Source organism: Physella acuta, unplaced genomic scaffold, assembly GCF_028476545.2.
Source record: "Physella acuta isolate Inbredline_101_S28 unplaced genomic scaffold, ASM2847654v3 ptg000544l, whole genome shotgun sequence".
NCBI lineage: Eukaryota > Metazoa > Mollusca > Gastropoda > Physidae > Physella > Physella acuta.
In genome coordinates, this window is record NW_026732063.1 from 877,417 (window position 1) to 899,630 (window position 22,214).

The 22,214-nt window shown below is 33.9% G+C and overlaps 2 protein-coding genes across 2 annotated transcripts; both read right to left on the reverse strand.

Moving 5' to 3' along the window:
- Positions 1–4,242: 4,242 nt before the first annotated feature.
- LOC131946112 (protein Daple) lies at positions 4,243–10,811 on the reverse strand. The gene is made up of 8 exons (XM_059306755.1): positions 10,703–10,811; positions 9,916–10,014; positions 9,688–9,817; positions 9,341–9,478; positions 8,316–9,214; positions 7,997–8,095; positions 7,698–7,752; positions 4,243–4,801 (listed from the first exon to the last, which is right to left on the reverse strand). The coding sequence occupies exons 2-8, from the start codon at positions 10,012–10,014 to the stop codon at positions 4,410–4,412; spliced, it is 1,812 nt and encodes a 603-aa protein (XP_059162738.1). The 5' UTR covers positions 10,703–10,811; the 3' UTR covers positions 4,243–4,409.
- Positions 10,812–17,553: 6,742 nt separating this feature from the next.
- LOC131946092 (chromosome partition protein Smc) lies at positions 17,554–22,094 on the reverse strand. The gene is made up of 6 exons (XM_059306734.1): positions 21,992–22,094; positions 21,744–21,881; positions 21,154–21,623; positions 20,841–20,945; positions 20,542–20,596; positions 17,554–17,777 (listed from the first exon to the last, which is right to left on the reverse strand). The coding sequence occupies exons 1-6, from the start codon at positions 22,092–22,094 to the stop codon at positions 17,554–17,556; spliced, it is 1,095 nt and encodes a 364-aa protein (XP_059162717.1).
- Positions 22,095–22,214: the final 120 nt, after the last annotated feature.

Below are 22,214 nucleotides of genomic sequence, written 5' to 3' on the forward strand. Positions count from 1 at the left end.
AATAACAACATATGTGTGTCACCGCATGAGCGAATACAAGTTTTCATGTGCACATATACACTTAAAATAATCATTAAAGTAAGTGTAATAAAGAATTTCTATTTTATTAGAGAGAAGATACCTGATCCCATCCAGCTCATGTTAGGGAAAGTTCATGCGGCTGGGCAAAGTGCTGACTACACACATCATATATATGTCGCAGTCAAAAACTCTCCTTTATTTACTTTACTTCTTTTCACATATTTAAAACATATTGTGATGGTTTACGAACACATTGGAGAAACTATATGAATTACATAAAGCTAAACGTCCTTTTTACAGACATCTCTTACATAAGATAATATTGCGCTTTCGCTATGATCAGGCATCCATGGCCCACTCCGTCTGAATTAGTGAGATACGTGTCATCTACATTCGTTAATTTATCATTTTCATGCAAATTTTCATCCGGGTAAGGATTTGGAACAAATAAACTGACACTTTTAAAGCTGTTATAGTGTATCATATTATTTTTTCCCACGAATTGTAAGTTGGGTTTTGATCATTCTGTAAATCCATTTTATTCTTGTATAAATCTAGTGTTCTGCCACGACTTTGTACACTCATTACAAGTTATATGCAGATTAAATGTATTGTTGTCATCAGTAGTTTCTCTAGTGTTTCCCCTAGACATCAATTACGAGTCCTAGCGAACTAGTGTGTCAACTTTCTTTTATTTAGGCTTGTCGCCATCTGTGTTTAATCAGTTTAACGAATCCGGGAGTGTTCGCCATCTATCTGGCTGATAGATTGGTGTCCGTTACAGCCTTCTAAATACTACACTTAAACGTATCCTTACATTGGTAAGGTAAAAAAATATAAAAACATGTGTGATGTGTGATCGCATACGTACATAAATGTTTTCGAGTGCATGTATACATGGGTGTACGTATGTGTTGATGTGTGTGTACATTTGTACGTGTGAGAGTAAATAAACATGGCAAGTTGAGCAATTCCACACACATTATGAAAATTTTTGAATTCATGTATTTAAAAATGTGTAAAAAAACATTTTTCCCCTTGGAAACAATTTTGCATGGGGGAAACCACTTTTCATCACTGGTTGAAGAGAAAACCTCATTGTCTTCCTCCTGAATTATACTCTCCTCTGTCATAGGCCGAAGTTATTCGTTTATAATTGCGGACCATTCTAAAATAAGAACAAAATTAATTGTAAGAAAGTCTAATGTGTGGGGATGTTTAGCTCTAAATATTGCATAAATTATAATAAATTATATAGGTACAGTAAAAATAATAATAGATAAAGAAATAAAATAAGTATGTGGCAATTTTACTTAATTTTAATACAATAATCATTTTTAAATAAATAGAACTAGTACATTTAAAGTACTTTTTAAAAATTAAATCTTGAGTTGTGAATTACAGAATTAGCCACAACCAGTATAAATGGTTTAAAATAATAGCTAAACCATCTAAAGAGTATAAAAAGCAACATGGGACATTCCAAACTATAGTGTATGGAATTGCCCCACAACATGTGTGTGGAATTGCCCACACCAACTATTGAAAAAAATATGCTTTCCTGTTCTAAATTAAAGGCTGAATCTAGCATCATTAACTGTTACTATTAACAAAAATGATTAAGCTTTCATAAAATCAATAAATAATTGACAACAATTAAAAATAAAACAAAATAAACCATTTTTATCAAAGTGCATGGGTTGTACTTACGTAAGGATGTTTGAAGATAGTTGCAGATAAAATTAAAATTCTTGCTCTGATTGTACATGAACGCTTCTCGAACAGTATCAGAAAGTACAAGAAATGACCTCTTAGAAACAGGGAATAGTAACTTTTAATTAAACTTTACTCCCTTTTAAAATAGAGAGTAGTCAGTATATAGTGTGTGGAAATTACCCCGTGTGTGGAATTACCCCGGCTTTATGTCTCTGCGTAACTGGGCAGCATGCCAAACATACATAAAATGTGCATACTCATATAAATATAATATAGATATATCTATATACTCATATGATATATATATATATATATATATATATATATATATATATATATATATATATATATATATATATATATATACATATCTCAGTTTCATATTTTTAACAGACTCAAACATATTTTATTTTTATCACATTAAACGTACAGAAATTATATATTACAAATAAAGCTCTGATGCAGAGAAGTAAAATATATGTAAAAATACAGTTATGTTATATGTTTATTTAAGTCAAGTAGAACATTAATTAAGGACAGGCACCACGGATAAAAAATTTTTTTTTACTTAACACATTTCTGGTTGTTTAATAAGTTCATATAATTATAGTTGTTAAACTATAGACAAAAATAATATATAGCCGTCAATAGCAGTACTGGTTGCCATGGAAACCGCGAAAAGGTGTGAAAACTAACACCTTTTCAAATCGCTAAGGCTTTGTTCCCATAAGAGATTTTAAAAAGCAGATGAAAGATTTAGGTTTCTCAAACCAAACTATACATTTCTACGTTTACTCATTGCGATAGCTTGTACTCAATTTTTAATACAAATTTTTACGTAAATGTATGTGCAAAAATTAGGGGGTGGTGTTACATAAATATCAATATTTCCTAAAGTATTGTAGTAAACTTAATGTACAAACGTAGTTTTGTAGATGGTATCATGCTGAATGTACGTGGAATGTTTTATTCTTGTATGACAAAGGGTTCCAAAGCCTTAGCGATTTGAATATTGAATTTTGAGTAAAAATGCAAAGTTGAGAAAACGTGAAAAGAAGAGCGGGAAAAGGCACGGCGCGTTTTCTCTTATAGAAAACAGAAAAAAACGTCTTGTTATATGTGGAAGAACCATTTGTCTAATAAAATACGCTTTGATTTATGTTGTAAGTTTTAGACAGAATTTTTCTATGTAAGCAGAAAATATGTATACAACAGGTAATGAATGTATGACTATTAAGTATTACACATCCTATCAATCGAGCGGTATTCTAAGAACAGCTATTTTCAAACCAGATCAAGTTTTGTTTGTTAGCCGGTCTTCTCACTTCAAAACAATGTCTTTCTCTACTCAAATTGTAGCTTACACAAGTTTATTGCCTTATGATAATAGCCTACAACACAACACTGGGTACAACGCTTGGGGCTAGACACGCCCCCTCCACCCCACCCACCGCTGGATAGTGCGTGAAGAACCGATGAGCCATAGATTACCAATGTTCATTCAACCGCGAATAACACATCTGTGTAGATAGGGTCAAGTACAGGGCCTAAGTGAATGCTTCTCAGCTATCCTATCTAGTATTTACATTCGTTGCTACCACACCCTATACGGAGAGATGAGCATACACATTAACACATGTGTCGTATACAGTCCGGTGTAAAGCCTGATGAACGCGTTCAAGCCTATCACAGCATGCCGTAACTAGATTATAAACCGGCCGTTGGTTGAATGGCGAGAAGAGAATGAAGGGGGTAAAGGGGATGGACAGTACATTCTTCAAACTGATAGTCATGTCCATGACGCATTGTTTCAGCTTAGTATAAAGCGTACGAAACAGTGTTTAATATTGTTCCAGTGATAATCAACAGTGCATTTCTAGGCCACGTTTCAATTACTAAACTTAATGTTGATGTATAACTTTAAAACAACAAATAGAAGAATATACGCAAATGAGGTAAACAAACGAGACAGGCGATTGTTTTGTTTATCTAGAAACAAGATGGCTGCCTAGCACACGTGGTTAGTTGCAGCCTATCGTGAATTATTTTGATTTACTGTACTATAATATGATTGGTCAAGCGTATCAATGAATCTCTTCCCCTTCATAATTTTTACGTGCATGCCCTTATATGGAGTTTGATATAAAATTTTACTTTGTAGAAAACAACTTCTATCTCACTTATTTTTAGAACAAAAGAAAAGGTCACTACACCAGCGGGTACACGAGTGCTTGGCCCTTAGATTGCTGTAAAGTTTATGGTGCCCCGCGGGCCATAAATACATGTAATACCCGCTCGAAGATAGCCGCTGTCCGCGTAGTAGTGTGAAAACTTGTCGGGGGGTACCATGTTTCACATCGCAATAAACGGATAACCGTAAGCTGTAGAAGTCCGAGATGTTCGGGTTAGAGAGATAAAAGGTATTAGTATCGAATTAGGAAATAAAAATTTTGGGGAGCAAAATTACAATTTTATCGAAAACATGGGTATCTTGTTCCCTTAAATTATTCGGAAGTGTAAAATGATAATTAAACAGACAACATTTAAACCATTCAAGTGTTTGTATACATGAAGTCTACACACGAAGTGAGTTGTAAGATTGAGTTTTACTTGGTGGTTACATATTTTATTGTCTTGAGAATTTCCCATCCACCATGTTTTGTGTTGTACTTCTATAAACTAACAATAGTAAAACTACTGTAGCAGGATAACGTTGCGTCTTGATCAGCTTTACATACTCTAAAGTAAAGTTCTTGACCTTTCTTCATGTCAACAACCACTGACCCAGCAGCGCTAGTGTCGGCACATTTCACTTCTATAACCGTACACCACTCTACTCCAGCCATCACACCAACTCTAATCTCTTTATCTTCCCATTCATGTAGAGTTACACAGACAAGATATAAACCATCATGTGGTGATACAAATTTTCCTGTTGTTTGATTAAAATGTTGACCGTTATATTCACGAACTTTACTAAATGTTGAAATAATTGATCCAGCACTGACAGGAGTGAGATCAGCAAGCGCCAGATGACAAGCATATCTGTTACATACACGTGACTCTGTTGATTAGAAAACATATGTATGATTTATATGTTAAATTTCACGAATGGTGTCATCCATTTATGACGTCCACAAAAATTTGGAATTTTAACACAAATGTTTATTGAAGATGCTGTAGACCGAACATTGTAATGTCATTTGTGTCTGTCTAGCTATTAACGAATAAATGGGTGGGGTAAATTCAGCTAATCAACGTGACGTCATTATATTACTCTATCACAATTTAATGCTACATATTATGTTTCCATAACAAACCACCTGCCCCCCTTTAATCGAAGTCCCGCTGACCGTGAGCCCTACACACCTGACCAAGCGAGCATATTATACACATGCTGTTGTTTTAATATCTTACTGTAACGTGACAATTTGTAGTTTTTTTACTTGAAGAAAAAATATCACTAGATCTGCGTCATCTTAGGTTTTGACACAAAGTAATGATGTAGTCCTACAATGATTTAGTCACAGGATCAATCACAGCCTAGATCTGTTTTCAAACGTCAAGCTTAAATTGTTTGAAATGTTTAAAATTAAACTTGAAATACCGTGAAATACTTTAGATAATTGCCGCGGTCACTGCCCCCTCCCCCTACCGATAGTAAAAAAAATATCCGCTTATTTTCCTAGGCTGGCGGTATACATTTGTTGCAGTTTGGCTAGATTTATTCACCCGTTTGCTGGGGATATTCAACACGAGAACTGCCTATTTAATGTAGGTCTATAACCTACATTTTATGTGCATTTTTAAAAAGTATTTTGTTGTTAAATTAAGCTTGTGGACCCGACCCCCCCCCTCTCCATTCCACATGCGTTTACAAAAAGTATATTTTATTCGGTTCACCTCCCCCTCCACACGTGGAAGTCATAAATGGATGATCACGTTGCTCTGACTATTTGATCCATCATATGTGCATTGTCGTATTATTAGTTTATGTTACTAACACTAAATATAAACTAAGTATATGTGTTTTGAATGTTGTTCAAACATCTTTAACACAAAATAAATTGTGTATTTGCCTACTAATCCATAATGTTGACATAATTTTGTCTAAGACCACAAATTAAACACTAGACCAATAGTTTAGCACGGTCCTCAGTTTTAGTGGTGTTAGTTTATCGTGTCCTACGTATTGAAACTACGAGTGTAATAGGTGACGTAAAAGGTCAGAAAAAGTAGAACAAATGTTTATTGCGTTATGTTATAATCGGTCTAAGACAAATTCCAGAAAGATACTTTCCCGAATGCCCGAAGGCCGATTTCCCGAATAGACACTTGCACGAATGCAAGTGTCCATTCGGTCATTTATCTTTCGAGAAATCGTCCTGCCCCCGTTATAATCCGTGTGTGTTCACATTATACTTTAATTATATAAGGTTTATCTATCGACACCAAATTTACTAGAACAAAAGTTATTATGTTGCACATATTATTCAACGTTTTGTATTGTTCATTTCAGTTTACAGTAAATTATTAGATATTAGATGTTAAAAAATGTAAGTTACTATATTATTTTATAATTCAGCTCTTGCTCGTTTGGGACTCCGTCTTAATATTGGAAACATATCGGGATGAAGTTAAGTCAGTTGAAATTAGTTCATTTGAAATTGTCGTAAATCGCTTACTGTACTAGGGTAGACCGATGTATGTCGACCCCCGACATACCAGGTGGTGTAATGTACCAGGTGAGGAAACAAACACCTGACGGAAACCCACGGGTCTAGAGACTGGCACTATGGGTGAGTGAAATGTTCCATTCTTTATCACGTTATGCTCTGTCTGGCTAACGATCATCACGTTATGGTGTGTCTGGCTAACAAACATCATGTTATGGTCTGTCTATCTAACGAACATCACGTTATGGTCTGTCTGGCTAACGAACATCACGTTATGGTCTGTCTGGCTAACGAACATCACGTTATGGTCTGTCTGGCTAACGAACATCACGTTATGGTCTGTCTGGCTAACGAACATCAAGTTATGGTCTGTCTGGCTAACGAACATCACGTTATGGTCTGTCTGGCTAACGAACAACACGTTATGGTCTGTCTGGCTAACGAACATCAAGTTATGGTCTGTCTGGCTAACGAATTATAGTCTTTCTGGCTAAGAAACATCACGTTATGGTCTGTCTGACTATCGAACATCACGTTATGGTCTGTCTGGCTAACGAACATCACGTTATGGTCTGTCTGGCTAACGAACATCACGTTATGGTCTGTCTGGCTAACGAACATCACGTTATGGTCTGTCTGGCTAACGAACATCACGTTATGGTCTTTCTGGCTAACGAACAACACGTTATGGTCTGTCTGGCTAACGAACATCAAGTTATGGTCTGTCTGGCTAACGAATTATAGTCTTTCTGGCTAACAAACATCACGTTATGGTCTGTCTGGCTATCGAACATCACGTTATGGTCTGTCTGGCTAACGAACATCACGTTATGGTTTGTCTGGCTAACGAAAAACACGTTATGGTCTGTCTGGCTAACGAACATGACATTATGGTCTGTCTGGCTAACGAACATCACGTTATGGTCTGTCTGGCTAACGAACAACACGTTATGGTCTGTCTGGCTAACGAACATCAAGTTATGGTCTGTCTGGCTAACGAATTATAGTCTTTCTGGCTAACAAACATCACGTTATGGTCTGTCTGGCTATCGAACATCACGTTATGGTCTGTCTGGCTAACGAACATCACGTTATGGTTTGTCTGGCTAACGAAAAACACGTTATGGTCTGTCTGGCTAACGAACATGACATTATGGTCTGTCTGGCTAACGAACATCACGTTATGGTCTGTCTGGCTAACGAACATACGTTATGGTCTGTCTGGCTAACGAACATCACGTCATGGTCTGTCTGGCTAAAATTAATTTTTTAAGGCAAACTTACCTATTAGATTCAAATCTTTGGACAATTTTGAAATGGTATCTTCAATATTTTCCACCTAAAATAGATATTTTATAAAATGAATTAAAAAGTCACATGGTTACGTAAAACATACAATTGCTACAATGACATTAACTTTGGTAGGGCAAATTGTAAGTCTTGTTGTTTTTTTAAATTATAAATGTATCGCTTAATTTAAGAAAAGATTTGTTAGTAACTGGTTTATTAACAGAGTGTTAATATTTAATACCGGATTTATCAACGTCGCAATTTAATTTTTAATAAAATCACTATACATATACCCTCGTTTTTCTTTCTTCCCGAGTTTTTAAGTTCTGGTTAAAGATTTGAATCAGTTTGGGCATCAATCTCTGTTGAAGTAGTGTGTACATCACACTGTGCTAAAGAGAAGAAGATTCAATTAATGCATTAAAATTTTGAATACTTTTACTGGACATAAAAACTAACATAAACATGTGTTTTAAATCTAGTAATAATATTAAAGTATAACTGGCGATTAAGCTACTATGTTGAGTTTTGATTTAACCAGGTTATTAAATGTGAAAAAGTTATCTGGCCAGCATGTGTAAAATTGTGTACACAGATAATTAGCAATTTTACCTTTTCTAATTGAGTTGATGTATTCCGCAAGTTTTTAGAAATCTCTTCTTGTAGCGTAGACATCTTAACAGAATGTCTTTTCATTTCTTGAGTTATAATATCTGTTTTGTCTGCGTGATCTTGCACATCTTTATTTATTTTAAGTAAGTTGTTTTCATATTCTTTCATATCCAGAGACAGTTTCTCTAGTGTTTTGTTTGACATGGATTCTTTTTCTTTTAAACTTTCAATTTCTTTGTTCAGCTCCTTTACTTTGTTATTTTGTTCACTCATTTGTTTTCTAAGATTTTTAAAATTCTGCTTTTGTTTTTTAGTCAGTTGTTCAATGTTTACCCCCATGTCACTCTGTTCTGTTACAAAGTTGTCTCTCCATTGTTTTATTTCTGATATGTCATCTGTAAACTTGTGATTGGCGTCTTGTAGAGAAGATATGGCTGTCTCTATCTGCTCAAGTCGACTGACGTCTTGTAGAGAAGATATGGCTGTCTCTATCTGCTCAAGTCGACTGACGTCTTGTAGAGAAGATATGGCTGTCTCTATCTGCTCAAGTCGACTGACGTCTTGTAGAGAAGATATGGCTGTCTCTATCTGCTCAAGTCGACTGACGTCTTGTAGAGAAGATATGGCTGTCTCTATCTGCTCAAGTCGACTGACGTCTTGTAGAGAAGATATGGCTGTCTCTATCTGCTCAAGTCGACTGACGTCTTGTAGAGAAGATATGGCTGTCTCTATCTGCTCAAGTCGACTGACGTCTTGTAGAGAAGATATGGCTGTCTCTATCTGCTCAAGTCGACTGACGTCTTGTAGAGAAGATATGGATGTCTCTATCTGCTCAAGTCGACTGACGTCTTGTAGAGATGATATGGCTGTCTCTATCTGCTCAAGTCGACTCACTATTTCTAATGCAATAAAAATACCAAAAACAATTATTGGAAGTAGTAATTACATCTAGGAGAAGAAAATAAGGAATACACTTCTACATGTAAAGTTTTACAAAAATGTTTTAATTTGAAAATAGTTTATACCCGCTGTTGATTGAACTTGTATAGTAACTTGATCTTTTGATTCACTAGGGTCACGTTTATCTGCTGCTGTAGTCTGTGGTGTTGACTGGGGTAATGATGGCGTATATTCCTCCACGTCTATGTAGTCTTTATTTTCATCTAGGTAATGTAAATGAATAAAAATAATGTGTCATTACATAACTTGATAATTGGATATGTGTTGTTAAATATTTGTATCAATTTCTTTCATGTTTCAAATCTTAATTTTGTTTGATGTACGGTATATTTTTTTACGTTCGTTGTTTGCTTTCATTAGGCTAGTAGAGATTTACAAATCTTTCATTTATTATAATTATAGAAGCACTTACTTATAATTGATGATGCCGCATTCAACAAACACAAAGTAGCTGAGTCTAGCTCTTGATGTATTTCTATGTAGGTGAAGGAGGGATTTTCATTTTTATCCTCTTCTATCCAAGTCTTACTTTTTTGTACAGCCTTGTAAAAAATTGTATGATTTTTTTAATGAAACGTGTTAAGCGTTTAATATTCTTCTATGTATTATTTAATCAATAACAACATTAATGATCAACTACTTGTTTCATAACATCCAACACAGGTTCCAGAACTTGTATCTGTTCTTCCAAATATTTTTTGTGCCGTGCAACAAGTTCAACTTGAATCCTGGGTCGCATCTAAGAAAAAAATTAAAAGATTTGGTCGCGGTATTGACTAATTAACTTGATTAACCAGAAAAATTGAAAGACAATTTTAAAAATAACGTTAAGAAAACTTTTATAGTTTAAGTCTCAGTAGATTAAATTTGATAGCAGTATTATTCAGAAAACAGCTTTATTTTGTCATAGGCTTTCTCACTGATTAAATATCTGTCAAGATGTTTAAACGTCTTATTTCTTTGATAATCATTTTTAACTTACTACATGAAATTTTACTCTTTACTAAATAAATGTAGGCAAGTAGGCCTATTTAGTAAAATTATAAATGTAGGCAAGTAGGCCTATTTAGTAAAATTATAAAGGATCTAACGGGAAAACCCGATGTTATAAAAAAATGTGTTAAAGTGATAAAGATGGCGACAAGAGACGACACGTACTAGAGATAGTCGATTGCCTCCAACTTTAACAAATTTAAATGATTAAAAAATCATATTTATGTCATATTTATGTCTATCTCAAACTAAGTAAAATTTAATGTATATTCGAAATTAACTTAGACAAATATTAGTTTTATATTTAATAAAAGACAAATATCAAATAGTTTAAATAAAATGTGCAGCTTATTCAGCATACGTTTCATGTTTATTGTTGTCGTTACTGTGTAAAGATGAATTTAATTGTATGTAAATGGGATGTTTACACTTACTTTATAACTTTTGGAATATGTTTAGCTTACAGTAGAACCGGTCTTGTCTTTAGAGTGCTGAAGGCCTTCCACATCTGCCAAGTTCATCCGTTAAAGTGAAACTTCAAAAAGGAAAATCCCGATATTACCTAATGCATGACGTCAACTTACAAGGGACAAAACTGTTGTTTTTCTAGTTTCTTAACACATGAATTTAGGTAACTTAACATTTTTTTCTTTGTGGTGCACAGAACATCTCCTGTTATATAGATCTACAGTCGTCAAAAGGTTATTAAACTTTTTCGGATTGGGATTTGTGTTGGGTACAAAATAAAGTCCAGAAAAATGTCAAACTTAAAATCTATTGTTAGGCTGTTGTTTTATGGTAGTGCTGTCTTAAATAATATTATTTTTCCATGAATGGTTGAGACATGTGTTAAAGTATCCTATAAATAATCAAGATTCTTGTATATCAAGGCTTGCATTGAAATATACTTTGACCATAGAAAATAGTTAACCTGTAAACGGACAGTAGGGACGATAGGTGTCATTTAGATCTTAGTAATAGATGTATGTTGTACTCTGCATTGCTTATATCTATTTGCTAGTCAAATGATATACAATTATAATTACGACAATTAGGGGTTGAGTTCTATAGGTATAACCTATTAGAAGATGTTGATGGTGGTGTCAAGAAATGGCTGTTAAGTTCCAAAATACACTTACCACAGATATAGCTAATTTATTGGGACAATCCATAACTAAACCATTTAAAAATTGTTAATTTTAATCTTCTATGCGTGAGATGTTTTTAAACTTGAACAGCAGTTGTTTCATTTAAGAATTTTCTTTTCTAGATGGGTTGCTGTCTCTGGTTATCGGGCCTCATCTCGTAGAGTGATTAAACTCAGGACTGTAGTGTGAGCAATAATGAGCTCTCTTAACTGAACATGGGGATAATGACGTCAAAGTGTGACGTCATAAACCAGACAGATTTATATTTGCAGCAAAGCTTAACTAGACCCATGTGTAGAGTAAACTCAAGAGGGAAGGTCAGAGCTATTTCAAGGATTGTACACATTTGGCTGAACAATTTATTTTCAATTTAAGCTGGGGTATTTGTTTTTATTGTTTTTATTGAGATCTGTATCGAATAGAAGTAAAGGTTAACGTTAAAGATCTACGTAACCGTCATGAGAGATATTTGATAAGTAAAATGTCAGCGTTCGTGGTTTAGTTTTCGTATAGAAAATGTCTTGAAAAAAAAGATGAACTGTGTGTATGTGTGTGTGTGTGTAAGTGAGTGTGGCGAAAGTCGGGTTGGGAAAATCACGTAGGCTTCAGTGGGCCGGAAGTTTTGTTTTAGTGAAGCCACAGACCAGAAAATTGCATTGAACACTAAAGGGAAATAAAAATTTTCATAAATATAGCTTGGTACACCTTTATTAGAAGCCCGGGAAGATCATGATACTGAAAAAAGGAGCAGACAATGTTTGACTGTTTGGTCAACTAACTGCTCTAATTGTAAAGCTGTGTAGAATTCACTCACAGACAGTAACATGGGAAATTAATATACTTACACACGCGGGATATAATAGATCTTTTACCGTCAAACACAATGAAATAAACGAAAAACCAACGCCCGCGATCAAATGTGTTATACGTAAAGGATCCCTTACATATGGATGTACTCTATCTAAAAATCACCATTTGCGGCTAAATTTAAGTAATTCTGTTTGATTTATTTTTTTAAATAATGATTTTGCAATAATTCAGTATGTTAAAAATTCATGGACAATTTATATAGTTTAGTCATACATGTTATACAGTTTTAAACAGAATAATACAAAATAGTGTTTGATAATTTGCCGAAGAAATTATTTACCAAGAAAATGTAGCATATTGCATTTAATAAAATATCTTTAATTGAACTGCACCTTAGTGTGTTGTTGCTTGTAGACTGCTTGATTAGTGCAGAACATCAAAACACAATTAGACGAAATATTGAAAGTGTAAGGCGCTATAAATCATAATTGACACGAATCCAAACTAGCTGGTCTATGTTCGACTTATTCTATTTTATTGATTTGTAAAAAAAAAAATTGAAATACACCGACAGTGAAAACAGCCCTTCGTAACGTATGCTACACTCGCTGCCCAAATTAGACTATGCAGTTTACATTGTACAGATAACGTTTGTATGCGTGCATGTGTCAATATGTCACCCTATGGTCAAACCCCCTATTGTCAAAGCCCTGCTGTGATCAAAACCCCTATGGTCAAACCCCCTATGGTCAAACCCCCTATGGTCAAAGCACCTGTGGTCAAAGCACCTGTGGTCAAAGCACCTAGGACCGGTAATATACACAGATTTTAGGTTTCAATGAGTTGAATAATCTTTTAAACGTAGGCTGTTTCTTGCTTAACCCGTATTTTTAGTGATACTTAGAATTTAAAACTTATAAAAAAACACATTTGTGAGCGGTGGTTGTTAGACATTTAAAACCAGATTAACATTAGTTTTTCGATCAGACAAATACTATTTAAATCAACAACACTAAGAACTTACATCCGCTATACTGAAATAACGTAATAGTAAGTGGATACTAAAATGTAATACACCTATAAATTCAATCGAAAAAAAGCAACGTTTTCGTAGTAAATTATTAGATATGGTATCACTCCCCACCTCGGTCGTTGATTGACGTATCAGAAAAAATTCAAACGTAACTTTTTCTCTGTGTAAATTTTGCTGTTGGTGTCACCACCACCCATGAGTGATAGCTTTAAAGCCATCTCATTTAATAATAACGATGCTAATCTATAATCGGTTATGAATACAGCCAAATTTAACCTTGTTTTGGCTATAGTTAGCATGTGATGTCAAAGTGTCACCCTCCACCCCATTGTCAGGATCGTCAATTTGTACTTAAAAGAGTTTTTAAAGTTCAATTCAACATTAATTGTACGGACGAAAAGTTTTTTCCCCTATATATGTTGCTATTTTTGTCTTTTGGGGTCACCCCTTCCTAAATGGTCTCATCTGTTGCGGTCTGCAACCACGACCCCGACCCCATCTCGCGATTCCAACAAATTATGTCAAGTATTATATTATTTGATGGCGAAAATTTAGTTATGTGTATATCTGGATACTAAACATCATTTATCCTATCTAGCCTTATGATTTGACTCTTTTTTTCAAAATTATCAAATAATTTGTTTTTCTCTTTTTGATATATAGTCTATATATTTATAATTGTAATCAAAACCAACAGCCATACCACACCATACAGTTACAAGTAAAACAGTTGGTCTATTGACAGCAACATGATATTCTATCGCTAACAGATACGTCATGAAAAGTCCCAAGCGCCGAACGAGTCCAAAAGTCTACCCGTATGAAGTCTCGGCAAGCCGTGTCCATCTGGAGACCTTGTCCCCCCCCCCCCCCCTGACTATAACTCTCTGATGGCTCAGGACAGAAAACATTTCTAAATCATCAAACTAACATATTCATTGTACCACTATGATTTGTTTCTTATGTATATTTTAAACGCCTAACATTCAAGTGACTTGAATTAATATTAAAACAAGTGTTTTTTTTTTCTTGCAATGAACAACTTTAAATTATCGGAACTTTAATTTTTTATAATAATAATATTATATGTATTAGGTTTTATACTAATTTGTAAAATTAAACTTTATGTATTTGCATTGTTTTACAAGAAAATAAACACAGACATTTACACAATAACAAACGTATTATATTCTCTTAACTATGTAACATAAAAAACTACAATTTTTATACGAAAAACACACATTTGTGTTATAATTTTGTTATAATAAACTGTATGTTGCTTTGTTTTTTGAATCATATGACGAACTATCTTTTTTTTTGGACTACTTATCCCAAACAAAAAGCAGTTAGAATAAATAGCATACAAGAATTAATATTGATTACCAATTACAAGTATATTCTATTTATAACATGTTATAGCAATTTAAAATATTTCCTATTATCTTCTAATTGAAAACCAATATCTCCAGCCCGAGGCGTATAGAGGTTTTCATGTTAGGGGTGGCTAGTCCAGAAAAAGGAGCAATATATATATAGGTATATATATATATATATATATATATATATATATATATATATATATATATATATATAACACTTCAAAAACTATACCTATACGTAATCGATTCCAAAGCTGCTTTTCTGCTACCCCCCCCCCACTTGGATCTCCGTTTAAAATTGACGGGTGAAAGGGGGAGGTGAGTAATTGATTAGGGGGTGATGTCCTACTGAACGGTTTGGGCGGGGATGTGTACATAGGGGGGGGGGGTAATCGACTTGCGAATTAATAAATGGGGGTAGGGAGCAGGGCCATTTCACTGTCTTGGTAGGGCCAGGCGTTTTTGGCATTCGTAAGCCCAACATTCAACAGCGGCTGTGACACCTACACGAGATTGTGTAATGTTTATATAGCAATAAAATGGTGATGGTTGCATTAATTTAAGAGTTTAAAAATTTCAACAGCAGTAGTATATTAGGTCACTTTTGATTATTATTTTTGGCGGAGGAGTCATGGTGGAGGAACAATGACATATAGTAAAATACTCCCACCACCCGGATGTGGTGGTGGTGGTGGTGGAGGTACAATGAGATATAGTAAAATACTCCCAGTCTGGCGCAGCGGGATGTGGAGGAGCGGTGGTGATGGTGGTGGTGGAGGTACAATGAGATATAGTAAAATACTACGCCAACTGCCGGAGGAGTGTACGCCAACTGCCGGAGGAGCGGATGCGGAAGGGACAATGAGATATAGTAAAATACTACGCCAACTGGTGTTGGCGGAGAAGCGGAGGGTGACGTAATTAGTAACCTTGTGACGTAATCAGTGACATTATGACGTAATCAGTGACCTAGTAACGTAATTTGAATGCGTTTTTTAATTAGTTTGAATTTAATTTTTAAAATTTTAATTAATTTTTATTGACTAGTTATGTAATTTGATTATTTGTTTACTTTTTTTAATTGTTTAATTTGTTTGTTTACTTGTTGTTTAATTTAATTACTTTGTTTATATTGTGTAATTTTTATTAACGAGTTACGTAATTTGATTTTAATTTTTTAAATTTTTTAAGTTTTTTAAATTTTTTAAATTTTTTAAATTTTTTAAATTTTTTAAATTTTTTATTTTTTTTAATTTTTAGCTAGCGTGTACTAGAAGGTTCTTTGTATAGGGGACACAGCTGTTCCGACCGCGGCTATTCGTTATCAACAGCTGTTACTTATCGATTCACCAGCGATCCTTTGTTTTTTAGAAGGACCGTACAAGGGCCTAATTAAATTGGTCACGCATCATCGATTTATGTCGAGTTCGCGGAAGCGATCACCGCAGGGGTCCGGTGTTTAATCAAATGCGTTAAGTGCTTATCCGTGAACCCACCGTTAAGTGTGGCGACAGCTGTTACCACTTTAATGGGTTTTTTGCCCGCTCGGTTTGACAGCTCATGATGATTAATGCGAGTCCCTCTCCGCGTTAAGTGTGGCGACAGCTGGTGCTGTAATTAGGCTGAGCAACCGGGCTTTTTTCATTACCTTGTTGGTTTTCTTGTTCTATAAGGCTAACTCTATATACACACACACACACACACACACTAAAATTAAAACAAAAGTCTTCTTATATTTTATTTATTTATTAACTGTTTTTTTCACTATTTGCTTTCTGAATTTGTGTAGACCCAAACGTTCGTAGGCCCTAGACACAGTAACTATTGTGTCAAATGGATAAGTCCCTGTGGAAGTGGAACATTGCTGGGAGTATTAAACATGTTGTTATAGTCAAGCTTCCTACACGTTATTTCCTTATCACTTTCCGCTCGTAACACATTGTCAGAAAATGGACCTCATCCCTTTCAATAATATGATGGTTTAAGGATCAGGATTAGCATTAGGATTATGTTCAGGTTCAGGTTTAGGGTTAGGTTTAGGTTAAGTTAAACATGCACATGCACACACACATATATATATATATATATATATATATATATATATATATATATATATATATATATATATATATATATATATATATATGTATATATATGTATATATATATATATATATATATATATATATATATATATATATATATATATATATATATATATATATATATATATATATATATATATATATATATATATATATATATATATATATATATATACAAATACACATAATCATACACATATATATACGTATAAATAGAAATGTTTGAATATCTATAATGTAGAAACATGTGTGGCCTATTGTGTTTGTTAGAGTAGTTGCTAATTTATCAATACAATGCTACTCAATAGAAAGACAATACAGGTTGTTGTTTGTTTTTTTACATTGAATTACTATAAGATTTAATTGCCGTTTATTTAAATTCATTTAAAATTGCATAACATGGATTATTATTTTCAATATATATGATACACACTGATGTCCTGTGAACTTAAACAGTTGTCTTTTAAATAGTTTGTCTCAAAAATACGGATTTCAATTTAATATTTAAGAAAACAAACTATGTTACATTTTTAGCGCACGAAAGGTTACACTTAGTGCACATATACAAAGAAAAAATATATGTAAAAAATATAATTATTTTATATGTTTATTGTAGTCAAGAAGAAAATATTAATTGGTGATACCATTAAATTAGATGGAACAGTGTAATGACGACTAAACAAATAGCATATAAACCATTCACATTTTTGTAGTCTACACACATAGTAGGTTGTTAGCGTGTGTTTAACATAGTGGTTACATACTTTAGTGTTTTAAAAATGTATTGTCCATTCTGTTTTGTGTTTTACTTCTATAAACCAACGATGGTAAAACTACTGTAGTTGGATAAAGCTGCGTTTTGATCTGCTTTCAACACTTGAAAATAAAGTTCTTGACCTTTCTTCATGTCAACAACCACAGACCCAGCAGCGTTAGTGTCGGCACATTTCACTTCTATAGTCGTACACAACATGCCTTCAGCCCACACACCAACTCTAATATGTTTATCTTTACCTTCATGTAGAGTGACACAGACTAGATATAAACCATCATGTGGTGATACAAATTTTCCTGTCGTTGATTAAAATGTTGACCGTTATATTCACGTACATCCCAGAATCTTGAAATAATTAATCCAGGACTGACAGGTGTGTGATCAGCAAGCTCCACATGACAAGCATATATGCGACCTACACGTGGCTCTGTTGATTAGAAAACATCTATATATATAATTCTCTTCTGGGAGCCGCTGGAAAACAAGCTGCAAACGCGCCTAGAAAACAAGCTGTAAACGCGCTCCCTACCTCCCCACCCCTACATGGTTTTAGTGAGCTGTGTTCACTCTAAATGTTTACACGCAGAGCCAACGATTTTAAACGTAGGGGGGGGTGCGAAGGAAAGGGGGGGGGGGGTTATGGTCCTTAACGAGCTACTTATAGTGTTTTAAAGAAATATTTTCAGTGGCAGCGTTGGTACTGTCGAATTCACAAATTATGAATTACTGAAAAGTAGAAAAAACAACAACTAAATAGCGGCGTATGATATGCCGCGGGCCGGCTCGTATGTTTAATTTTACTAATGTTCTGACTACTTGATCCATAATATTTGTAAATTGTCGTTTCATTAGTTTATGTTATCATCTCATTATATGTTTTGTATGCAGTTTATAATGTAAGTAAAATTGACAAACCCAAATCAAACAATTATTTTTCAAAAAATAAACTGTATATAAGAATCTATAATGTTTACATAACTTTGTCAAAGACCATAAATTGAAACACTAGACCACTAGTTTAGTACGGTCCTTAGTTTGTCCGGTGTTAGTTTATCATTTCCCACGTATTGACCTTACCAGTTTAGCAGGTCAATTAAAACGTCACAAAACGTACAACAAATGCTAAAACCGGGTGTACGACAAATTCCCGAAATACACTTGCGCGAAAGCCGTTTGCTCCAAGGTCGATTTCCGAATGGACACTTTCCCGATTGCGACAAATATCCGAATGGGCCTTTGTTAATATCAAATAGACATTCTTAATCAATTCAAGTTTGACATTATGATAACTCAATTCTGGGCATAAAAACAAATGTGTTTATATTTTTGAAAATGTGAATACTTTTAAGATTTAACATTTAATGTTTGAAACTTGAGAAATTGCTGTAAAAACCGTTATTCTTTAATAATGTAATGCTATGTTGGCGGCGCTGTTTTTAAACTGTCTTGATGTAAGTTTTGAAAACCTTGTTTAGCCGACGTGTTGCGGTGGTTATATAGCGCTTATGACACGGTGTAGTCGGCGCGCCGTCTCGGTACATTGAACAGAGACGCGTTTGTTTGATTTATTTTGTTATGCTTAACTTGTGTAATGACTATTTCACAATTGAATGAAGCGCGCCTTAGGCAGCGAATTTAAAAACTAAAGGTAGTCAATTATATTTTATCTTCATTTAATGCAGCTTGTTTAGATAATGTGTTGAAGCTTTTACTTAATACAGAAAGTGAGAATCATTTTAAAAACATCAGATAAGTGAAAATTATATTTTCGTCTTGTTTTATAGATAGCAAAAGATGTAGGCCCTACACTTTCTATAATATAGGAAATACTAATTAATTCATAATGCATGCTTGAAGATATTTAATAGTATTTTGTTCCCTTTCAATTTGGTAAGACATTTATTTAATTATCAAAATTTCAAATTTAAGTTGATTAAGAATGACTATTTGGTAATCTGCAATGTTACCATTTTTCGGGCAAAAGGTCTTCGGGTAAGTGGCTTTTGGGCATTTGTCCCATTCAGGCAATTGTCCGTTCAGACATTTGTCCCATTCGGGCAAGTATCAATTCGGGCATTTGTCGCATTCTGCAATTGACCATTCGGGCAGTTTAATTGTATATGGATTATCTATTGAAACAAGAATTACTAGAACTAAATTTGTTCTGTTGTACTTAATAATGACCCATAACAAGATCTGCATAGTCTACCTTTTGTATTTTTCATTTCAGGTTACAGTCAATTAATGAGATAATAAAATGTGACAATTATCAATGTTTTCAAGTTATTATTTTATTTTAGATTTAATCCCTGTCTCTAATGGGGCATCGTCTTAATATTAGAAACATAAAGCGATGACGTGACGTTATTTGAAATTAGTTTACTTAAACTGTAACTCTGTAAATATCGAATGGTACTGTGGTGGACGGCTGTAGGTCGACCCCCGACATACCAGGTGGTGTAATGTACCAGGTGAGGAAACAAACACCTGACGGAAACCCACGGGTCTAGAGACTGGCACTATGAGTGAGTGAAATGTTTCATTCTTTATCACGTTATTGTCTGTCTGGCTAACGAACATCACGTTATGGTCTGTCTGGCTAACGAACATCACGTTATGGTCTGTCTGGCTAACGAACATCACGTTATGGTCTGTCTGGCTAACGAACATCACGTTATGGTCTGTCTGGTTAACGCACATTACGTTATGGTCTGTCTGGCTAACGAACATCACGTTATGGTCTGGCTAACGAACATCACGTTATGGTATGTCTGGCTAACGAACATCACGTCATGGTCTGTCTGGCTACCGAACATCACGTTATGGTCTGTCTGACTAACGAACATCACGTTATGGTATGTCTGTCTAACGAACATCACGTTATGGTCTGTCTGACTAACGAACATCACGTTATGGTATGTCTTGCTAACGAACATCACGTTATGGTCTGTCTGGCTAACGAACATAACGATATGATCTGTCTGGCTGTATGATTTGGTATAAAAACATTTAAGACAAACTTACTAATGAGATTGAAATCTTTGGACAATTTTGAAATAGTATCTTCAATATTTTCCAGCTAAAAAAAATAATTTATAAATTGATTAAAAATATCCCATAGTTACGTAAAACATAACAGGGTATGGCAGCTTGTAAAAATAGAACATAATTTAAAACATGGATTATTTTATAATTATACAATTTTAAATGCTTCGCTTATTTTAGAAAACTAGTTATTAACTGGTCTATTAACGGAGATTTAATAATTAATGTACAATTATCAACGTGATAATTTATATTTTATCAAATTACTACACATTTACCTTTGTTAATTTTTTTCCCCTTGTTTGCAAGTTCTGGTTAAAGATTTGAATCAGTTTGTCAATGGGCATCAACCTTTGTTGTAGGAGTTTGTACATCAAACTTTGCTAAAGAGCAGAAAATTGCATTTTAATTATTTTTAATGCACATTACAACTAACAAAAACATGTGTCTTAAAATTAGTAATAATATTACAGGTAAAACTGTTGATAAAGTTACTTAGTTGTGTTTTGATTTAATCAGATCATAAAATGTGAAATACGTTATCTGGCCAGCATGTGTAAAATTGTGTACACAGATAATTAGAAATTTTACCTTTTCTAATTGAGTTGATGTATTCAGCATGTTTTTAGAACTCTCTTCTTGTAGGGTAGACATCTGATCTGAATGTCTTTTAATTTCTTGTGTTATACTGTCTGTTGTATCTGCGTGATCTTTCATCTCTTTATTTATTTTGTGTAAGTTGTTTTCATATTCCTTTATATCTAGTGACAGTTTCTCTAGTGTTTTATTTGATTTGGATTTTTTTTCTTTTAAAATTTCAATTTCTTTGTTCAGCTCCTTGATTTTGTTATCTTGCTGACTCATTTGTTTTCTGAGATTTTTAAAATTCTGCTTTTGTTTTTTAGTCAGTTTTTCAATGTTTACCCCCATGTCACTCTGTTCCGTTACAAAGTTTTTTCTCCATTGTTTTATTTCTGACGCGTCTTCTTTAGTTTTTTGTATTGAACTTTCTAGACAAGATATTCTGTTTTCTAAAAGTCCCAGTCGAGTGAATACTACTTCTGTAATGTATAACAAATAAAGTAATAGCAGCATTTCCAATACAATAGAATAAGTTCAATGTTTGCACACTTTTTATTCTATTTTTAACTTTTTGACTTAGCGAAAAAATTTTTTTATACCTTCTTGATTTTTAACTAGTTTAGTCACTTGATTTATTGATTCACTTTGGTCAGGTGTTTCTGTTTTTGTAGGCTCTAGAGTAGACTGAGCTAAAGATGGCGTGCTACCATCAACATCGACAAGCTCTTCATTATCGCCTTTTGGTAAAAGTATACATAATAAGTTGAATTAAAATTGCAATTAGTTTTTTGCTTTAGTTCATTAGTGATTACATAAATTACATAGACGTATTGTTTTCAACGTTTACTTAAAATGTTTGAAGCTACATCCAACAAGGCCGTGGTTGCTGATGCAAGTTCCTGGCAAAGATCTATGTATGTAATAGAAGGGTTGTCATTTATATCTTCCATCCACGTCTTACGTTTTTCCAATGCCTGATGACAAAAAACATGTTGAAGTTGTCGAAACTATATGGCTTCTATAAGTAACTTTTTACTACCTAAATGCTTATACCCGAAACGACAATAACA

What these genes read in the sequence shown, in the direction of transcription:
- LOC131946112 (XM_059306755.1), bottom strand. Translation starts at nt 10,014, where the DNA reads ATGCGACCCAGGATTCAAGTTGAACTTGTTGCACGGCACAAAAAATAT. An exon ending in TGTTGGATGTTATGAAACAA is followed by an intron (nt 9,818 to 9,915) that starts GTAGTTGATCAT and finishes ATTTTTTACAAG; the next exon opens with GCTGTACAAAAAAGTAAGAC. An exon ending in GGGAAGAAAGAAAAACGAGG is followed by an intron (nt 7,753 to 7,996) that starts GTATATGTATAG and finishes TATCTATTTTAG; the next exon opens with GTGGAAAATATTGAAGATAC.
- LOC131946092 (XM_059306734.1), bottom strand. Translation starts at nt 22,094, where the DNA reads ATGGAAGATATAAATGACAACCCTTCTATTACATACATAGATCTTTGC. An exon ending in GGGGAAAAAAATTAACAAAG is followed by an intron (nt 20,597 to 20,840) that starts GTAAATGTGTAG and finishes TATTTTTTTTAG; the next exon opens with CTGGAAAATATTGAAGATAC. An exon ending in CAAAGATTTCAATCTCATTA is followed by an intron (nt 17,778 to 20,541) that starts GTAAGTTTGTCT and finishes GTTTATATCTAG; the next exon opens with TCTGTGTCACTCTACATGAA.